This window comes from Xylocopa sonorina, chromosome 2 (genome assembly GCF_050948175.1).
Source record: "Xylocopa sonorina isolate GNS202 chromosome 2, iyXylSono1_principal, whole genome shotgun sequence".
In the NCBI taxonomy this organism is placed as follows: Eukaryota; Metazoa; Arthropoda; class Insecta; order Hymenoptera; family Apidae; genus Xylocopa; species Xylocopa sonorina.
In genome coordinates, this window is record NC_135194.1 from 16294368 (window position 1) to 16315269 (window position 20902).

Here is a 20902-nt window from a genome sequence, read left to right on the forward strand (position 1 = left end):
GCGTCTTCCATGGAATGCCATCGATGGGACCTCGAGATCGAGGAACCCTGAGCGATGGCGTTCAAACTGTTCGTCGGCACTATGCGATGTGGAAACCGCGGGGATCCCCGAATTTTTTCCCGCGACGACGTTTGGCTGGTGCCCGCTTCTGCCGTAAAATTATCATAGCTTAGTTATTCCGTCGGTGGAATGGAAATTTCCAAAGCACTTACTGGGTGGCAAGCTGAAGTTCACTCTGGGCTCGCTGCTTTCTTTACGGCGTAGCCCTGGGCTCGATCTGCGATCTTCTTCGCTAGTAATACTAATTATTGGTCCTGAGCCGCATCGAGGATAACCCGAACGGGTGCCCTGGGCGTTAACTTGACAGGTAGACGCAGCTTTCGTCCCTGGCACTAGACCGGCGATGTAGCCCATGTGAACCCGTAGCGCCGATGCTACTCCTATCCACCGGTTTACGATACGTCAGCTGATCGTCGGCTCTAGTCGATCTGTGCATCCGAATATACATACACGCTTACCCGTAAATGAAGCGGTCGAAGTTTTTCTGCTGGCAGGACGACTGCCAAAGAGACTGAACAATCGCTGAAAAACGCCCAAACGGTTCGGCCCTTCCGTCTCCCTTCGTCGGTGAAGCTTGTAGATGTCCGCGAGACTCCTTCTGGTGCCGTCCGGTTCCAGATCCGGTTGACTGCTAAACGCCACGGTACCGCGGCGTATCCCTGCTTTCAAGGAAACTAACGCTAAGCTACGCTGCTGAGATCACGTTGAAGAGGAAGGAGGAGAACCGCGCGCGTCTTCCCTATCGGCGAGCCCCAAACGTGGAACTATTAAATCGTTGGCTGAAGCGTGCGACAAAGCGTGCAGAGCGGCGTGTACGTGCAATAAAGGAAATTCTGTCACCTTTCTCGAACATCTGAACGATGGACCAACGATGACGAAGCGAGAATAACATTAATTATATGCATCGTTCCTTCTTTCTCTCCTCGGTGAAAAAGGTTTATTCGCCGTGCAAATTTGAGCGGGGGAAGGATCCCCTTTCGCGATCGGAAAATGTACAGATGGGGAACGCGGGGCAACGATGCGTACGCGATGCAAATTTATTTGCACGACGAATCTTGGCGTACGGGACGAAGGGTCTCGCTCACCGGACGAATCCGCAGATGGCCAGCTAGCCCTAGGGATGACCGGTGGGAGGACGCTGAGCAATAACAAAGGTAGACCACCCCCGATGCTGGGATTGCGTTGCGGAATCGATGCGCTTGACGAAGCGTGCGATGGTTCAACCGGTTCCTGTGCCAATTGTTTCTCCAATCTGGCCAATTCCAGTTCCAGCTGTGCCATTTCACGACGATACACACGATTCTGCACTTCCACGCGGTACTGAAGCTCGCTGTTAGCGGCGTGAAATTACGTTTCGGTTAAATTTGTTAAAAACCATCCGCATAGTAGTAACACGGGGATTGTTACAACGCTAGCGAGAACGATGATTCGGCTGGTTTATGAATTGCCGCCACGTTTGCGCTATTCCCAATAGAAGAATAATCCCTGATGACGGGTTTGTTCACAGGGGCTTTAAAGATCGAATAAAATTTTCTCGCGGGAAGAAAACCGTCCAATTCAATCGGTTGCGACGAACGATCTCTGTAACCCGATTTGAAACGAATCGTTTCTTTGGACCGTGAAGAAGTAACGGGGAAAGTTCACAGGACGGCGAGAAAAAGAGATCCGTGGCGACGATTAAGTTACCAAGCGAAAGACCGACTCTATTGTGCTTAACCCTTGGTTTTCCGTTCGCTTTCGGCCCGTTTCACTTATCAACCAGAGAATCACGGTAGAAGTGGCGTTCACTTACGTTCTATCATCGGTCACGAATCTCCTCGTATTGCACTCGATCTTTAGGCCAAGACTTTGCACCACCGGGTCGGCTCTCTCGCCAGCCAGAATGTTCGTTAACTGGGGAAGAAACAACAATGCGAGCGTCGCGGTGGTGGAAGCCAAGATCAGGGCGGTAATCGTGACGAAGGCCAAGGTCGCTCGGTCGGACATCAGATTCGCCAATACCACCACGATACCCGATGTGATCACCACGGAGTAGACGCTCATACCGATGTACTGCGAGTCGTTCAACGCTGGTATCTTCACGTGCCTGGAATTAGACGCGCGAAGAGGTACGAAGAGATATTATAATTTTCCAACGGGCGAATCGATACCTCCCATCCATTGTTAACGAGTGAACCTGGGGCTCGATCTTGGGACGTTTAATATCATTAGTCGAATGACAATTCTACCCCGGCAAAAAAGAAGGAAACATCTTTGCTAATGAACGTCCTAATGGCATCCCTCATTAAACTCCAATTCCGTTTCGACCCCGCCTCCCCGATTCGGACAACTCCGCGTGCACGGATTCCCCGAAGCGTTCGTTTCAACGAAGTTTTCTTCGCACCGCGAAACTGACACCGATATCTCGGTACTTACAGGGTGAACAAATATTTTTACCTCGTTTCCCAGGCCATGTAGACGCCGACGATCAGTAATAGGCCTTTGTAGACGTAAAGGGCGCCCAACCAGCTGTTCGTGTGCTGAGAACGGCACACCTCTACCTGTACCGAAAATCAACGATGTAAATTAATTGGTTATCGCGCGTTAAAGGGAACGATATCGATATCTTAATGAGGCTCTCTACCAAGGTTGCTTAGGGGTGAGGATGAAATTCTTTTCGACGCCGTTTTCGTTTTCGATACCTGAGGTTGGTAGACCACGCCTCTATCCTGCGGGTTAATCTCCAGCGTTAGGTTCCGCAGATGACGTTGCATGGGGTCGAAGGTCACCCACAGAGTCACCACGAGACCGTCTATCAGCAGGAGGACGCAGATTAAGCTTATGAGCTGGGTGTCCTGGAGTAGCTGCAAGTAACACGCAACTACACCACCGCTTTTCGTTCGTCCGCCGCGTGCAACCTCCGATTTGCACTTGAAAACGTCCGATTCTTCGACGACACACGTCTTCCTACCTTATTCTTGACGACGCCGCTTCTGCTTCTTGTGAAAATCCGGTGTACGCGATAAGTCTTGGTGAACATCGATCCGAATGCCAGGGAAAAGCCGGCGGACAACAAGTAGACTCTCGCCTGGAAAACAATTTTAACCGTGTGGGGTTGGTCGATCGCGAGAGTAACGATTTGCTCCTAAAAAAGAGACTGATGCTCACCGTGCACACAGTCGGATAGTAGTCGTTGCTGTCGGGCAGCGTAGCGTGGTCCAAGCCGAGAAGTATCACCGCACCGTAGACCAAACCACATCCGACAGCGGCCATATTGTTTAGCCTGGGGCTTGAAAGTTTTATACTCCTGCCGGACATAGGAGACGGGACGTTGCGCGTGTCTCGTGATCGAAACGACGGAAACGTCAACTTGCGTATACTTACTTGTGCTTGCGAAAGTGCAAATTGAACGCCAAGAAAGCGAGCGTTAAAGTGACACCGATGCTGGCGAGGCAGGTGACCGTTAAAAAAGCCGCGGGTGCTACAGTCACTACCCTTAATCTGGCCACAAGAACGATCATCGTTTTAGTACTCCCCGAAATAGAAGGGGCAAACATTCCTTATATGTATAATAATATTATGTAATCAGCAGCGCGTCGCTGCTCGAATTAGGTTGGGATTTTCTGGTAACCAAGCGGTAGAAAAGCGAAACGCGAATAGATGTAATTGCTCGAAGCTACTAATTAGATTTCAGTGTTCCCAATAAGCGAGCGGATGGTAAAATTGGATGAAATTTACGTACCGAAATACCCTGCGGGCCGCGGGTGGATGTCCACCGGGCCATCTCGTCACCGCGCATCCTGGGCAATTCATTATCAGCTTCCCATCTTCTGGACTAAAAATCGCTATCCTCCTAACAACGTGGCCTGCAAGTGGAACGTCTCTCTACAAACGAGTCGCTACTCGACGAATTAAATCTAACCAGTCGAGACGGGACGAGAAAGATTTTAATTCCTCCCTATCCGTGCCGCGCGTCCCTTTGTACGTGCTTCTCGCGGATGGAAATAAGATTACATTAATCTTGGGACAGCTACACGTTTGAATTATTTCAATTCCACGCCTACCTCCGGAGACTTGTCACGTATCACGGGAGACTCGATGGAACGGATCTAGCTTACGGTACAGTAATAATAAGGTTCGTGACGCGCGAGACGCATCGAGCTATTCAGAAGAACTGATCAACTCGAGAGCTTAATTCTCGCGCGTCCACGATATCCACTCGCATCCATTGGAAATCCGTTCTCCTATAAAGTACCCTTTTCCAGTTGTGCATCGCCGTGTCGCTCGGTCTCTGCCTGGTAATGTCGAATCGAGAGCGACGGTTTTCCCGAGAATTAGAAACGGGAGCCCTTTTTTGTTCGACACGTTACCGGCAAAGCTTCGAAATCGAATCGATTTCGTTTCACCGCTCTGATCTTGGCCCGCGCGAAACGAAAGACGAGGTTAAAGTTTGGGCACGTCCCATGAAACTGGCTCCGTGTGCCTTTAAACGAGACGATATTGGGATTTTTCTCATCAACGTAATGACAGCGGCCGAATAATACTCATTTCGTTCAGTCTTCAGCCTCTGTACACTCGACTATTTCCGAGGACTTCGGACAAAGGAGGTCAGCCGATTTTTTTTTAAGTTTGTGTTCGCGGGTAACGCGAATCTTTAAGCAAACTCTCTCTCATACTTTTCCCATCTTCCTTCTGTCGAAGGAATATCTCATCTTGATTGGATTACTTCTCTCCTAAATTACACGGGTAACCATTTTTCGACGCGTGCCGCGGCGAAACGCGAACGCGTCTTTTCCCAGCGTTCCGCGAATTTATCGAATTTCCACGGGACTTCCACGCGTTCTTGGAAAATCCTAGTCCGTGAACTTTCAAATTTCCAGCTATTCAAAATGCGCGTACCACTCTTCCTTGAAAGAACTCTCGGCTTTAAAAGCACTCGGCTAATTATTATTCGCTCCTTGCAAGTACGATTTCCGAGAATTACGTGCTAATCCGTTGCTTTTTCCCTTCATTTTTTCACCCTTCATGCCAATTCCTTCCCTTCGCTTCCACGTCTTGCAATTGTATTTTCTTCCGTTATCTCATCTCCTTATTTGTTCGCGGGAAGCGGCTTCGACACCGAGTAAAGCAATTAGCAACCTGAAGATTGTTTCGAATCGATGGAACGAAATTACCGATTAATCTCCGCGCGGCTAACTCGAATATTTGCGGTGGTTACCATTGGGGTGAGATAAAGCAGCCGCTACTTTTATGCGATTTCGAAGTATTCTTTAAAATCTGACAAGGGTGGCAAATCTAATCTCGATCGCGATTACGCAAAGATTGAAAAATTGTTCCGTGCCGCTGGAACGCGTAAAAAAAGCCAGGGGCGATGAACTTTTGCTCCTTTTCCCTGTCGCCGTGATTATTACTTGAAAGTTAAATTCGAGGACCGCGGCAACGTGACTGTATCCGCTACAGGATTTGATGGATTACAGCCGTAGGACCTCGACTGTCGACTGGTTAGATGGATGAAAGGGTGTTGAAGAGGTAAACCGAGGAAAAAAGAATGCATACACAAGCGTGTATACAGAGAGGCGAGGTAACAGAAACCGGAGGTAAAGAAGCAAGCAGTTGGTGGTATCCAATTTGTCTAAACCATCGAGGCATCTTCTTTACGAGCACCGTTGCCTATCGTTGCCGGGAATTCGTGCCAGTTCGTTGACTTTATCAGAAATCGATGCCTGAACATCGCGGTTCGGAAAAAGAAGCTTCCTCTTCGCGCTCGGGCAAGGTTAACGAGCCGAACAACCAGCCGTTAAACCGCGAACGATCGTTTCGCTATAGAAATCGCGCGAGAATGTCATTTCGAAGGGAGCAACGCGAGCGTCGTTAACTGCGAACGACGGTGCATCGAGGTCACAGGGCTCGAAAGAAGACTTAATTTCACAAAGACCTGCACGTCTGTTCGCGAGGGTGGCGTTTCGAGGCCACTCAAACGACGCGCTTGCGCTTCCAAAACCTAGATTCTTCTAGGTCTGTCCGCGATTCTTCACGCGTCAGACAGACCAGCTCGTTCGTCGCTCGATGTTGCGATCACGGACGACTGCCGATTAATACGAGCTCGGCGTAATGCATTCGAGCCCCTCTTCTTTTCTATCTCAGCTTTTTCTCCTTCCCCGGGCACGCTCCCTTTCGTTGCCGATTCCTGAGGGTCCCCTCTCATTAATTATTCATCGACTTCTTACCGACATGCGGCGAGCAGAATGGTAAACATCTTTCGGTCGTATTCGCACGAAGCTCACGCCGATCCCGTTTCGGTGCTTTAGGTCGCGGGTCCTCGGAAGGGCAGACAGAAAGCTACGTACACCAGCGACGCTGGGAGCCCTTATGGCTCGTTTCACCGTGGTTCCCACGCTAGTGCTTTACCCGACCCGTCCACGCACGTAACCTTTCCTGCTGACGTTCAATTTATCGTTGTAAACTTGCACGGTGCGGTTTGATACAGCTCGATGTTTTTCACGTTGGCGTGGCAACGTCAATGGCTCGTTTCTCTCCACCTCTCTAACGCGAATCGGTTTACGCAGCCTTGTTGTTCGCTGGATGACGATGGTCTTCGCTGTTTCTTGACGCAGCGTTAATTACACTCCCGCCGTGCATCGCATACGTGTACCGAATTCGTGGCAAGCCGAGTTACAGCGGCTGTTTAATTGTTCCACATTTCAACGATCGCTGCTAGTCGAATTATCTCGACGACCTGTAACGTCTCGTTAGGGCGAAGAGCAACGATCGAAACGTCTAATTTCCCCGCGAATTAGTCGAGCCGAGGAACCCCTATCTCCTATCTCCTATCTCACGATCGCTCGTATTCGATGTCGCGTGTATATTTTTTCTGCGTCAAACTTTGAGCCACGTGTCGCTCGACGGATGGCATATTTGCTCGACACTTTGTAAACGAACTCGCCATTTTGTTCGAAATTCGTTTGACAATCCGTACACCGTGTACTTTGCCCGGGAAGGGGAAAAAAAAAAGCAGAAACAAAAAAGACAGCGAAGCGAGCGAACAGTCTCTTCAAATCGAGCACCCGACCCCTCGTTTCCCTCGCGTTAAACAGCAACAACCAGGTACCTGTTTCCCATTCGAAGCTTAAATGGAACGCGTTGCGGAACTGAATGTAATTGACAGGTTCCTACGTGACGTCAGCTTTCCTCTAATAGGGAAGTAACGCGAATAGAAACGTACGAGACGCGGAGGATCGAACAATTCGGACGATCGTACGCATTCGCATTCGCATTCGAAATCATACGGTCGGACGGGCAGTGAACAATAGGAGTCCCGCAAATGGGCACATCCTCTCGTTTAAACGTGTCAGTTAACCACGGTACGTCAGGAGCGCATAATTGTCAGCGCTTTCCAGCCAGCTTCCCCGATACGTCGTTCCTTATTCCTATCCGGCCATTGTACACGATCATACGTGGACGCGTAGAAAGTTTACTTACCGTGCATCTGGTAGAACGCGGTAATACCCACCCGATCGGCTCCGTCGAACGAGACTGGCCCCTGGAACGAACGACAAAGGGCCTTAATTAACGGTATCGTTTCCCGATAAGTCAATTGTTACTGTGGCCATTATCGCCCCCTAACAAGCATACCATTGCCGTTCCTCACCGAACGCAAACCTCAACGAGTATCAAAAGCAAAGCTATTCGAGGACCAACGCACGCGTGAATTTTATGGAATTACAGATTAGAGCGAGAGAGCAGAGTTAACTATTGTATCATCGCGATACCCACGTAAATGATTGATGAGGAAGCCCGGCGGCGCAAGAAGAGGAGCGGTTGATCAATTTCCATTTCTTCGCGACTTTGAAACGTGGCTACGTGTATCGTTACTTTGCAAGCGAACCAAGTCGGAATGTTTAAATACTCGAGGAATCAATCGATCGTTTGTAGTCTGACGTTGCTGGATTCCTTTTCGCGCGAACAATCTTGGATGCTCACCGAAACTCCGACGAAACGCAGAAGTTTCAGTTGTTCCAATAGTCGCAACGCAATGTCCTTCCTCGTGTAGGTGTACTGCGCGATGCTCGCGTTCTCCCGATTCAGGATATTCTCGGTTCTCTCCAGAGCGAGCGCCATGGCCCAGACTGCATCGTAGATCTGCCCCGCGAACTTGGAGTGTGTCACGCCTCTCCTGGCCAACTCTGCCGTGAACTTGCTGGTCGTCTGCGCAGAACATACACCGATTCTTAAAAAATATCAGCGATATTTCCTCGCGACATCGCCACCTTGATAACGGGTCCACGAACAGAGATAAATCTCGCGTTCATGGCTGCAGCGACGCTTCCCGGAAGGAAAGTTCCCGCAAGACATAGATGGAACAGTTTTAGTCTCGGAACGAGTCGCTGGTTATTAATAAATTAAACGGTACACATTGGTCCGAACGAGGAGCAAACGACCCGAGCGGGTTTCCCTCGCTTTCCATTATTTGAACGGGGTATTTTGTCGGGCATTAATTCCGACGGAAATTCCATTATCCTCGGTTATCATATTTTCGGCTGAATCTATCAACGGGGAACCATTTACGTAAATTTCTGTTGAACAAAAAGCGGGCGGACGTGCACGAGTATCGATATTTTTGATAAAATTCGCGAACAGACGACCGACATACGCTCGACACCGCGTGTAGCTTTGGCTCCTAGTCCCGATGTCGTTTCTATTTTTCCGCGCGCGCTCGCGCTTAAATATTCAGTATACGCGAATGAGCGCGGAATTATTCATGAATCCTTTTAGAAAAAGTGAGAAGCGAGCCGTTTTGTAACGATCGCGTTGAATCGGGTTGAATCGAGTTGAAGGAGCGTAACCAATTTCGGAGCACGCTCGGCTCGCGTTTCATCGGGACCGGGTTCTTCCCTCGTGAAACGTAATTAGCAGCACGTGAGTTCGTCATTAGCTCGATTGCTCGAACGTGGAAAATTCGATACGGGAAAGCTGCTAGCCATTATCAGACTCCTTCCGCTATGCTGTTTCATCGATGCCTCTCTTTAATGGACGCGCCGTGCTCTCTATCTATATCGGCGATAATGACCGCACGAGGCACGCGTATTTGTTTTTTCTTTCTCGTCGATATCACGATCAGGCATTCGATTCGTCGAGGCGAGATCTTCTCGCGAGAAGAAAGTTCGATTCGATGGCACTTGGCGTAATGGTCGCCGGGCAAGAAAAATATCAAGAACCGGCTAAGGTTTCGCGGTGGTGTCGCGAAAGGGCCACTTCTGGCCGATGAATTTTCCGCGGAAGTTCCATTTCCCAGCTCGAGACGGAACTTTTCCTCGCGAGCGAGTCGGCGGCTTGAAAAAGACTTACCAACCCCGACGAACTAATTTCGTTTCCTAAGGAGGAGCCATAACTCTTGACGATAATCAAGCCATCCAGAGTTTGCGACAGCTGGGACGGCGTGCATTCCTCCGGTCCCGAGTGCCACCAATTACTCGCCATTCCCGATAGATCGATCGTGTCACCTGGTAAAATCCACGCGTAGTCTCCACCGTGCATGCCCAGCTTCCAAGCCTGATCTCGAACAGAAAAACGGTCGATGCTAGCGCGCAAAAGAGAATCAACAATGGTGGCTAAGCACGGGAATGGTAGATAAGAGCGAGTTTCAGAAAGAGCTTTTACCGGATGCTTCGCATTTTTTACTTGGCTAAGTCTTTTATCGTCGGAAAGGAGCGACCGGGAGGTTCAGGAGGTTACAGAGGGACGTTTCGCAGTTCCAGAAAAATCCTCCTTCGTCACATTCGCGACGCGTCGCGATACCTTCGAGGATCGATCGTCGAGCGTGCCTCTCGACTAAAGAAGAAAAGTTAATGGGCTCGTAGGCGTCGCTACTGCGAAAATACCCCGGGAATGCGGTTCGCATCTAGAACCTCGAACCGATGCGTCCTCCTCTCCGCTTCTATTTCGCGCGTCTATCGATCCCTCGCGCGCGGCTCGCGACGATCACTGTCGTTTATTTCGATTATACAATACTATTCGAGCGTGTATTTCAACGGCGAAATTTGTCAGTGAACGTGACAGAATCTTATCACGACGTTATCGAGGATGATGCATCGGTCGTTTCGCGCGGCACAGTTTTTACGCGCGACTAGCAAAAACTTTTAACCCCCCTCGAACGGTCCTCCGCAATCAATTTCCCTTGCGCATTCAAGGATCGCGTCCCTTGGCGAGCTATCGCGTCCCGATCGAAGAAAGCCATCGGGTTTGCCGGGGAAATGAGGCTTCGTCGGGGAAGGTTGATAAATTCGCTGGGCTGCTACCCTTGCTAGGCGCCTCTCGGCTCATCTGGAGCTTTTAATTCCGCGGAAAGGGATCGTCGGCCGGTTATCGGGATATCGTCGTCGTCGGTCGTAGTTACGATTCATTGTCTTCCGGCACTTCGCGTCTCCGCGAAGTTGAAAAACTGGGTCACGTTTGAATGGATCGCGTTAGTAGCCGTTGTGAGGTACGCGGGCTGTCTCGTGAATTCGCAACTGTTGTCGCGCGAGGGGCACGTAATATCGTTCTCGTCGGCGGGAAAAGGGCGTCGAACATGAACGCTCGCGTAAATCAGGCTCTAACGTGGCTCAGCAACCGCAATAAAACCGGTAATAAAGAGATAGAGGGGGACGCGCACAGTGGATTATTTACAATTTAGACCGCGAACAGCGCGGAGACCTCGTCCCGCTTTCGGAACGGTTGCTTTACACCCCCGCCCGATGGACTCGTTACTTTTTTTAAATAAGCTTATCCGTAATTAGTGGACGATCGAACGGTTCGAACGATAAATTTCGCTTGAAACGCGCCACGGAACAAAGGATGCATCCGCTATTTATAAAACGATACCGTTCTACGGCTACGAGCTTCCGTGCAACCGTTATCTATATTTTCGGTTGATTTATAGCCGAAACGTTTTCCGTGTTCCTTGTTTCGTTGTACTCGCGCGAAGAAAGGGAAAAAACCTTGCCGTTGAATATCGATGTAATAAACGGCCCATCCTGACCCGCGAATATTAAACATCGGGAAAGCGATCGTTTCGAGCGGGTACGCGCGGGCCGCGTTTCTGCCTACGGGCAATTATACGGCGAGGTATCAGGGGTGCCCTTCTATGAAAAATCACCGCCATAAAATGAACCGTGCGGTTCTCACATTTTTCCCTAATAAACTCCAAACGATATACACGTAGGTACACGTCACGTATATATGGAGAGTGTAGAGCAGAACAAAATAATAAACGAGAGAAACTGTTCTACCACCTTTTTCATCCCCTATCGTGACCCCCAAGAATGCCAGACCGCAACAGCGTTCGCTGTTTGTAAAATATGCAGGCCGCGTGGATGGAAATATTAAGACAGACATTTCCAGATGACAATCAGAAACGGAATCGCGGAATTTAAAGGACCCGATTTGAAGAACATCGTGTTCTCAAAGGATGAATGCAAATTCGTTGGGATCCTGGCGGTGGGTAGCGATCGCGCAAACATCGTGCCCTGCACACTGCCGGCACAATTTCATCTGATTGTCGGTGTGTTTGCCGAAATCGTTGCATGGAGGAGACGGTTTGTGTACCGTGGAAGCGAAAATTAGAGGGAGCCCGATGTTGATTCTATCTCTTTCCACGTCTTTCCTTCTGTCACCAATTTTCGGATGGCAATCAAGTTCAGCGACGATTTCACGCTTTTGTCTACAGCCGTGTTTCCTTATACGTCTCGAGCATACGTATCAAAAGATTTCTGATGGCTCGTTGGTACCCTGTAATGGAATTTACGTGTCATCGCTCTGTGTAAATTGTAGCTGGACGTTTAAAAACTTTGATGGCGAACAAGCTAGCTTCTCGAAAGCACTGCTCGTGTAATATAAAGGTAACGAGAGGATAACAGCGATAAAGAGTATGCGTTTGCGTGCACACGAGCGGCGAGGAAAGAGAGGGAGAGAAATTGCGTCCTACTTCGACACAATGTTCATTACTCGCTTAGCGGCGACACAGGCCATGACCATCTGTTTGCGTTTCATCGATTTTCGCCTGAAAATCGAGACGCAAAGTCCTCCACGGCTGGACAAATTTCAATTTATCGATTAGAGTGAAATCGAGTCCGTGAAACGCATCCGATGTGGAAACATTCGCCCGGTGGCCGTTCAAACTGGCAAATAATCTCTCGCGCGCATTTTAATGCCACGGCAGTAACGTCGAAGGCAGTAATTTCGAGGAAAATTGCGATTTTACGAGGATCTGTAAAAATTTGCAATTGACCCATCGCCGGCGCGCGGGCAAACGCTCGTAAAGACCAGAGTGACACATCCGCTGTACGACCATTGACTGTTTTATTTTCCCGCGGCTTAAACCGAACCGACGAAGCGCCGTGTCGCTAGGTAGAGAAGCTAGAAAAAGAACGAGGGAATATTTTTCGTCTCCGAGGTGTTATTCTTCGAAAACTTATTTCAACGCATCGGTCGTAACGTCTCTCTATCTCTCGATCGATCGTCCAACTTTGAAAAAACACTTCCGGAACCGCTTTTTTCGATAACGTCCATTAAAAGATTAAAGTTTCGAACGGACTCGAGGTAGAATTTACATAAAGCTATCGCGTGCAATGAATTCACCGAACTTTCCAATTGCGTGTTGTTTCAGTGAACCAACATGATCGTAAAATGTTTTACCGTCCAAGCGGACCATTACTTCTCCGCGGCGGAAAGTTATGTAACTGGAAAAAGCATATTGTACCGTAATAACGGGGTTCTTGCTAAACCAGAAACGGGTCTGCGTCGATGCGTTTATAATACAATTTCTTGCAGGCTCACCTCACAGAAAACGCGTGGCGCCAGTCGCGGTGAGAAACTCCCGATGATGATTCTGGTATCCAGTTCCTGGAATCGAGGGAAATTGCGTTGTTAACAGGGCCGTTACTTTTCTCTTCCATCGGCGAGGCGATAAGAGCCGCTGTCTTTCGCGCAACTTTGTACCGTTAAAGCGGACAAGCAATTAGTTATGAACAGTAATTAAAGACGCAGGGAGTAGCAGGATTAATTGAATTTCCCTAGCTCGGCGCCCTCTGATGAGCTCTAATGCACGATAAATACTTTTTCGGTGAACTTCCTCGGTTTCGTTCGACATTGACGCGAAAAGAAACGGGTACTGCGCGAGCGTAAAAAAAAAAACTCGATCATGTTTCATTTTTCAAGCGAGGCTCACTTTCAAAGTTCTTAGCTGCTCCTTGTAATCGTTCTCAGCGAACGTGATGGTAGCGGTACAGGTGATGTTCGCTTGCTCCAGCTCCGTGACCAGATCGTTCACAGCCTGAAACGGAAATGCGGTGGTGAGCACAATTGCGCACGAGACCCGGTTCGACTCGTCTTGCTTACCAGAGAATACATGTCGCCGGTTTGCGAGAGAGCGGTGACCGTGTCCCATCCGAAGTGCTTGATGAGAGCTATCCTGGCCGAGTTGTGACTCGAGTCTGGGGCCACCGTTCGCAGGAAAAGCGGAAACTCGGTGGTGTCCGAGAGGGCAGGCGCGGTGGATCCGAACGAGACTTGAATCACGTTCCAGTAGGGCACGATTTTGGCCAAGGTTTCCGTCACTTCGGAACAGGCGGTGCCCAGCAACAGCGGTATCAGATCGTTCTTCTTCGCCGAGTAGATCGCGTGGAAGAATCTATCGACTGCAACCCCTGGATCGCACTGAAAAGAATAGAAGATCGAAAGGACACGAGAGCGTTCCCCGCTGGCTGGTTGGATGAATCTCTCGTCGATATTATTTTATCGAATAAGCGCCGGGATTACATTTCGCGTTGGGTGTTAACGACAGGTGTTTGAAAAATCTGTAAAGAAAGAGGGACGTGCTCCGCGTGGAAAGCAAGCAATTATAAGGCGTCGTGAAACGAGAGGCATGAAAAAAGAGCGAAAGGATCGTGAATATTCCGCTTGGATTTACGTGTACGTGTACACTTGCACCTATACGCGGCTGTGTGCGTAAGAAAGGTAAGGCGAGAGAAGACAAACCGGTGTGCCTTAACGAGCAATTATTCAACGCGAGCGGTGACTAGGGCGGACTTGAAAGCTCGCGTACAGCTGAAGGGTCAGCCATATGCATACAGGTATATCCACCTCGAAAATATATCCATCTGTATCGAAAGAAAATGCGGACGTTTCAAGGCCCCCTTTTCGTTTCGAGTTCGAGTACCAGATTCTTCCTGTCCTCTTGCAAACATCTATTGTCTCGCGTCAGCTGCGTTCCCCTTAATAATCGTATTCACGACCGTCCTTTTTTCTCCACAAAGGACTGTGCATGCACCCTGGTTCGCACGACCTTCTGTATTCATGATCTTCGCAAGTGACCACGAATTGTATCAGAGCTGCGCGATATTTTCTACACAGTATTACGGATATCTAGAAAGAATGTTGGAAAGAAAGCCGGCGCAGAGATTAAAATTATGGATTCCGCGTATTCGCGCTTCGCATCGAGATCGAACTTTTCTCGAGGAATTCACAAAGGAGTTCAAACATCGTGCCACAGCTCGGAAGCTCGCATGCCTTTGCCCAAGGCCCGGTATACCCAGCGTATGAGCGCGAGAACGCCGTCAAACTTTCGCAATGAGAGCCGTTTAATGGGAGTGAATTAAATGGTTCACATTTTTAACCCAAAATCAGCCGTATTCAGTCTCGATCGACGCGATTGGAATCTCGAACGTTTCCCTTATCACTTTCTTATTACGATCGACGCAAACGTGACCGGACCTTTAAAGAATTCACGAGGATCTTAACGAGATTTATAGAATCGTTTTCTCACGTACGATTAACAAATTCCAACGAATTTTTACCGAAATCCGTACGAGATAGCGACAGCGATATTTCTCTGAAACGATCTGTTTCCTGTTAGCGAAAAAATGTCACGCGATTCCATTTCCAAGCCAGAGTTGTAAGTCGGAAAGGAGGCGCAAGCTCGACGACACAAGGTTTATTTAAAGGACAGTAACTGGTATCCGTTTCCTCCTAGCGAAGCGTTGACACCAAACAGATGAGGTTACCCGGTGAAAGGGAAGAAACGCCAACAGTATCGGTATCGAACGCTGAAAAGGATGGTATATCTAGCAAGTTTCTCTACCAGTATGAACAACTAAGAAATTAGCGTCGTATTCCAAGGTTCTGCAACTTTAACTAACGATACGATTACGATACGAGCCGCATCGAATCTGTCACGCAATCTGAATGGCATTTCTTTACGATTATCCGTCTTAAATAATCCCGTGAAAGTTTACCCGGTGCTCGAGGGACTTGGAAAGCCGGGCCATAATCGGGCGTAACTACTTGCGGTGAACTCCACTCTCCTGTGTGGTAGAAGACAACAATTGCGCACGTCGTAAAGTGCCGCGTCGTTAGAAACTTTGAGAAGCCCTGTTGCGCAATATCCTCGATAAACTACCACCGCCCTGACAACGGCGTAGCTGGTATCGAAAGGAAATTAAAGCCTGATCCACTCGATTCTGACGTAAACTTCCATCGAATGTATTTTCACGCCTCAGACTTGATTCGAAGGCTATGCCTGCGCGCGGCGTTAAAAAATAATATCTCGACTCTGTTGCCATGGTGACACGTCAATTTGCCGGCTAATTAAATCGGACGCGAACGCAGATATCACGGCCACGCAACGGCGAGGTGGTCAATTTGTAAGTTGCATTTGGCTACGTCGAATTTTCGGGGATTTTACCTCGCAGGCTATACGAATTTACGAGGCCCCGCTCTATACAAGTTTTGACAGCGTAATCTTCAATGAACCAAGTTCACGCCACGGTTAACGTTTCCGCGCGATACCGTACAACTTTATTTCACCACGGGATTAAACCAGAAAGTGACACAAGTTCGCGCACAATGTCGCCCTCCAGCTAAGCGTTACGTTGTAGTACGCCAACGTACGTGACACGTACTCGTATATTTTCTGTTGGTGGTTCGAACCCTGAGACGGATTTTACGTTTGCCGTTACGGTGATTAAATGAACGTAAACAGGTAGAAAAATGTAGCCCCGTTCTCGTTAAATTTTTGTCCGCGTAGGCGTCAAGATTCCTCGAGGATACTTTAATGTGAAAAAGCTCGTTTTTCATCTCGCGAAAGATCCCTTGGCTTCGCATTTCATCGCGAATCTGCTGATCTACTTTCCGACGAAAAATCGCGTTCCTTCCGCTCTATTTTGTTCGCTGATTTTCGAATCAATTCGAAATGATCGTTTCGCTTGTCGCGAGGTTCTTTCCTAGGCGAATATTGTCGAGTGTCTTCTACGATTTTGTTTAATTGCGCTTCCAGTCGGCAGACTAGATACCCTGGGGTGTACTCAACGTTCGTGCATTACCAGATCGAGTCAACGGTGGCTGTTGATTGCCAATTTTTATCGATATCCGCACGCGTAACGCGTTTGATTCTGCCCGGGTAACTAACCGTGACAGCCAATTACCTTGGTTAATCATCGCGTATCGGCGTGATTGCTGAATCGTTTCCGTTGCTTGTTCGCTATTACTCCCTTGAAAAATATCGACGAACGGACCAGAACTGTTAAAATTCGACGAAATGTTTCAACGTTGCATCAGAAAAAAATGTCTGCGCGATATACCATAAAATTCCCTTCATTTGTCACAATCGTGGTTGGCCGCGAATCGATAGCGAATTGGATAAAAAATGGATAACCGAGGAAAATGATGCGGAATGTCTTCCATACTCGAACAGTGGCAACGTTTCTTGGAAAGAATCGTAAACCTCCTCCTCTTCGTCGACTGGTTCCATCTTCGATCACGTCCTGTCGTTAACAGATTCGGATATTTCGTATTCGTCGAATGTATGATCAAGAGAGGATACAATGAAATAAGAGCGAACTCTCGAAAATGAAAAAATTTCACGAGCGATATCAGAAACGGCTGATTTATTATTCGACAAGCATCCGTCTGATCATTGGCTGGGTTCTATCCCTTGGACGCGCAATCAAGCTCCCTTACAGTCACTGAAGATTCGTCATGGTATATATGTATATATATATATATACGCACCCTTATCGCCTCGAGTCACCCCTCTAGCAATTGATCTCTCGATCGAACCTTATTTTTCTCTGTATACATCAGAGAAGTGTACATCATTTTCAAGAGTAGGGTCGGAGTGAACGAAGCGTGAAACGAAAATACGAATTCTGTTCGACTACTATTCGCGTCGTTCAAGAGGAAAGATAATAAATCAGCCTTGAAGGCGTCTCTTGAAATAGGGCGGACCGTTTTCGTGTAGCGCTTGAATCTGTCATGGTTAAATTATTTAATTTCAATTAAAGCGTCGGAGAACTTTCTCATTGAATTTCTACCCGAGAATTAAAATATGTCAAGCATTCTTTCGAGTAGAATCTGATCTTCGTCTTTCGATTGAATTACCGATTGGGATCAGTTTCTCGATCGATGTAAAACCTCTCTGATTCGCGTCAGTTCCTGAAATTCTGCGCGGGCCTATGTCGATAATTGTGGTTCGATAGATGTGGTTTCGCTTTGGAATCGTACAAACGATCGATTTAACGCGCCGTTCCTCCTAAACAGTTCTTTAAATAACAATTCGGAAGTTTATTCGAGTATCCCCTTTCGGAGGCAATACGCGAAATAATTAAGTAGCCATTCATTATGCATTTTGATATGAACCGAAACAAGTCGCAGCATAATGATGTGTTACAACGAAAGAAGTGATTCTATGCGTGGACTTTTTGAAAACTTTCTCAATTTTTTGTATCTCGTTTCGCTGTTCTCCAGCTTGGTCCAATAGCACCCTCGACAACGCGCCTTTTACGATAACCCAGTTTTCGAAACGTGCAATAGTTCTTTCTTGAACGAAAGAACGACAAATTTTTCAGCACGACCGAGATCTGTTGCCATGTGTATTAGCACGACTACACGGATTCTACAGGAGTATACGAGTATCTAACAGACAATGTTTCCGGCTAATTAGCATGAAACTGCGAATGAGCCAGGGGCGCACCACCTTCCTCTGCAGAGTATTAAAGTCGGCCGTGGTGAGAATAAGATTCTATTTTACTTAGCGTTATACCCGAATCCGAAATGAAATCTCATTTTCCATTGTACAAGGGAAGCATTTTAACCAGGGACAACAGACAGCTTCCACCTCGGCACTGTCTCTAGTTAGCGTCGCGGACGAGAATTGGAAAAAGGACGGGGAGATCTCGATCTGTTGTCGCGTCAGAGGAAGTATGCAAATTTTCATGAAACGCAGACCCGTCGCGTTATCGTGTGGGGAATATTCATTGATCGATCGTCCATTCGATTAGCGTCGAGCGTCTAACGCGAATTGAAAGGAGGAAACGCGACGAACGCACACTTCGAATTTGCTCGAATTTCTCTCAAGAGATTCGAGATTTTCGTCGAAGACGGGCACTTTTCTAGAACTTTGTCAGCCGGTGTGGGATTGGTTAAATTACGAATGGCCTAGGGCCGTTCCACGTTCCGAGTCCCGTTTTCATCGAGGTGTTCGTACCCGTACGAGCCACGGCGCACGGTGAGAACGTAAAACGGTCTCGCGACGCACTCTGGTGAATTCAACGAAGGCATATAAAAGCTACGTAACGCTCCGGGCTCGTATATAATGAGACTTCGCCAAAGAGAAAAGAACCGATCGCAAACTTCGAAACTGCCACCGATCGATATTTTGTTTTGTCTCGCGCAAATACAATTTGAAGATGAATACCGCATTTATACTCTATTCGATTGAAATTTCAATATATTTTCTATCCGACTCGTTCGGTTGTGCACGTACACGTACGCGTTCGATGCTACCAGCGAAGAACCGGAAATTATCGCGAGAATAGAGGGGGTGTAACAGTTTCCAGAGCGATTTTTCGACGCAAAGGCTAATGTAACGATATACAGCGCGGAAGATTTGAGCGCGAGTTGTTCCGATTAAATAAATTCGAGCCATTTAATTGTACACCATGAAACCGCGTTTCTCTCTCTCTCTCTTTCTCTCTCTCTCCCGACCGAGGCATCAACGGGAACCACTAGAAAAACGTTCGTCGCGTGAAAAACAGCTTAATATTCGCCGCAAAACCACGAGCGTCGGCAGGCTTTGCATACGGACCGATGTAACGCGGTTTAACTTAAATTTAATACGCATCCTGGCTATACCGCGCGAAACTCTCATTTGCGGGTATCACAGCCGGCTTACCGTGGAAAACAAGCCTCGGAATCGAGTTTTTACGCGGACGCAATTTGCAAATTAACGCGGAGCTAATTTAAAAATGAAATTCAAACGAAACGACTTCTTTAAAGATATACGGCCGCGATGGGAGCAAAAAATACGTGAAATCGACGAGGACGCGGCGCGACTTTGAGTTTCGGTAACACGAAATACGGATATACCTTTACGTATGCACATAATATTATTTCTGAGAGGGGAGAATTGTCGCGCGACGTTGGACAAGTTGAAGGTGCTACACCACCGATGACTTATACCGTTCTATCGACTACGCTTTGGAGAATTGCTCGAAGAAATTGGAAATAACGATACGCTTGTTCACCGATTTCCTGTGCGAAATCGGCTTCTCAGGAATAACGAAAGGACGAGAGACGCACGGGGCGCAGCTCCGTGGAACTGTCAGAAAAGACGGCGACGTCGTTCTATAGTAGCAACGTCTCGCTAGAAATGGCTTTGTCGCGCAACAAAAGGCTTCTGTGCGCGGGAAATAAGAAACGAAAGGTTCCCTTCTTACCTTGGTGTCGTTGTAAATGAGACGCAGCCGAAAGTTGGACAGTACGTTCATCTCGTTGACACGTTCAACGGCTAGCTTGGCCGCTTGTAGCTCGCTGGGCCCCTCGGGTCTAGGCTCGGTACCCCGTGTCATCTCGAACAGGCCCAAAATGGTTATATTTGTCTTCTCGTTCGATCGGACGCTCGACACCGTAACACCGGCGTCCCCATCCTCGTCTGTCCTCCCGTGATCGACGCGCGACTCGTTTCCCGAGTCCTTTTCGCTGCCAGTAGTCGACGTCAACGTCAGAGGCGACATCGAGGACGCGGTGACACGTTTCTCCTCCGCGAACGACTTTCCCCCGGCTATATTGGAGGATCGTCGACCAGATGACGCACCGGGTAACCACCGATCGTCCGTGGTGTCGTTAGCTTTCTCGTTCACCTCGATCGCTTCCTGCCTCCGCTCCTCTTCCGTATTCTCGTCGACTTTACGGTGCCGATGAAGCACGTCCCTGCCAGGGCTTTTCGGTAGATCCGGTGACACGGTCGACGGATATGACGCGGGTGTAGTCTCGGGAGCGTCCATTTTGGGGGGACCGAAGTGTCTTCTATCGAACTTTTCAACTTGAGGCGCTACTGGCGGCTTGTACGTGACTTTTATAGGGAATTTCTGGGAGCCCTCGAAGCCCGTGAAAGGCTCCTCGCCGCTCTCATTCGTGCCCGGTGATAAATCGCCATTTACTTCCGGTAAATGAACCGGATTCTCGGTCCGATTGTTTCCTATTGCCACGGGATTATCCGTAATCTTATCCGATCTATCCCTCCTGGCGGATCTCGGGGCACCGTTACCCCTCGCGTACCCATCGTCGCATTCCTCGCAATCGCTAACCGATTTCCTCAACCCGGACACGTCCGAAATCGTTTTGCTCCCCAATTTCTGCTTCCATCCAAAGTTCCTCTTCATTCTGAACTCGATGTACTTTTTCTCGCGGTAGCTCACGCCGTTCGACGAAAATTCCTCGACGCTGCCCGGAACATTGTCCTCCCGTCGAAATTTCTGTTTCTCGTGACGTCTGCGGGTCTCGCCTTGGTAGCCGTTCGCTCGTTTCGACACCGATACTCGATCACCGTCGA

General features: G+C 48.5%; 1 protein-coding gene across 3 annotated transcripts; it reads right to left on the bottom strand.

Annotated features, from left to right (window-relative positions):
* Positions 1 to 550: 550 nt before the first annotated feature.
* On the bottom strand, positions 551 to 20771 carry Gaba-b-r3 (gamma-aminobutyric acid type B receptor subunit 3). Of its 3 annotated transcripts, none has more exons than XM_076910515.1 (15): positions 19788 to 20771; positions 13414 to 13731; positions 13244 to 13348; positions 12853 to 12918; positions 9385 to 9588; positions 8020 to 8244; positions 7519 to 7579; positions 3782 to 3905; positions 3424 to 3540; positions 3208 to 3346; positions 3011 to 3127; positions 2742 to 2903; positions 2497 to 2600; positions 1853 to 2146; positions 551 to 719 (listed from the first exon to the last, which is right to left on the bottom strand). In XM_076910515.1, exons 1-15 carry the CDS (start codon positions 20730 to 20732, stop codon positions 692 to 694), a joined length of 3009 nt encoding a protein of 1002 aa, XP_076766630.1. In that variant the 5' UTR covers positions 20733 to 20771; the 3' UTR covers positions 551 to 691. The 3 variants fall into 3 exon arrangements, with proteins under 3 accessions (XP_076766630.1, XP_076766629.1, XP_076766628.1); XM_076910514.1 differs by having other exon boundaries at positions 583 to 719; positions 2684 to 2903; XM_076910513.1 differs by lacking the exon at positions 551 to 719 and adding an exon at positions 1250 to 1390 and having other exon boundaries at positions 2684 to 2903.
* Positions 20772 to 20902: the final 131 nt, after the last annotated feature.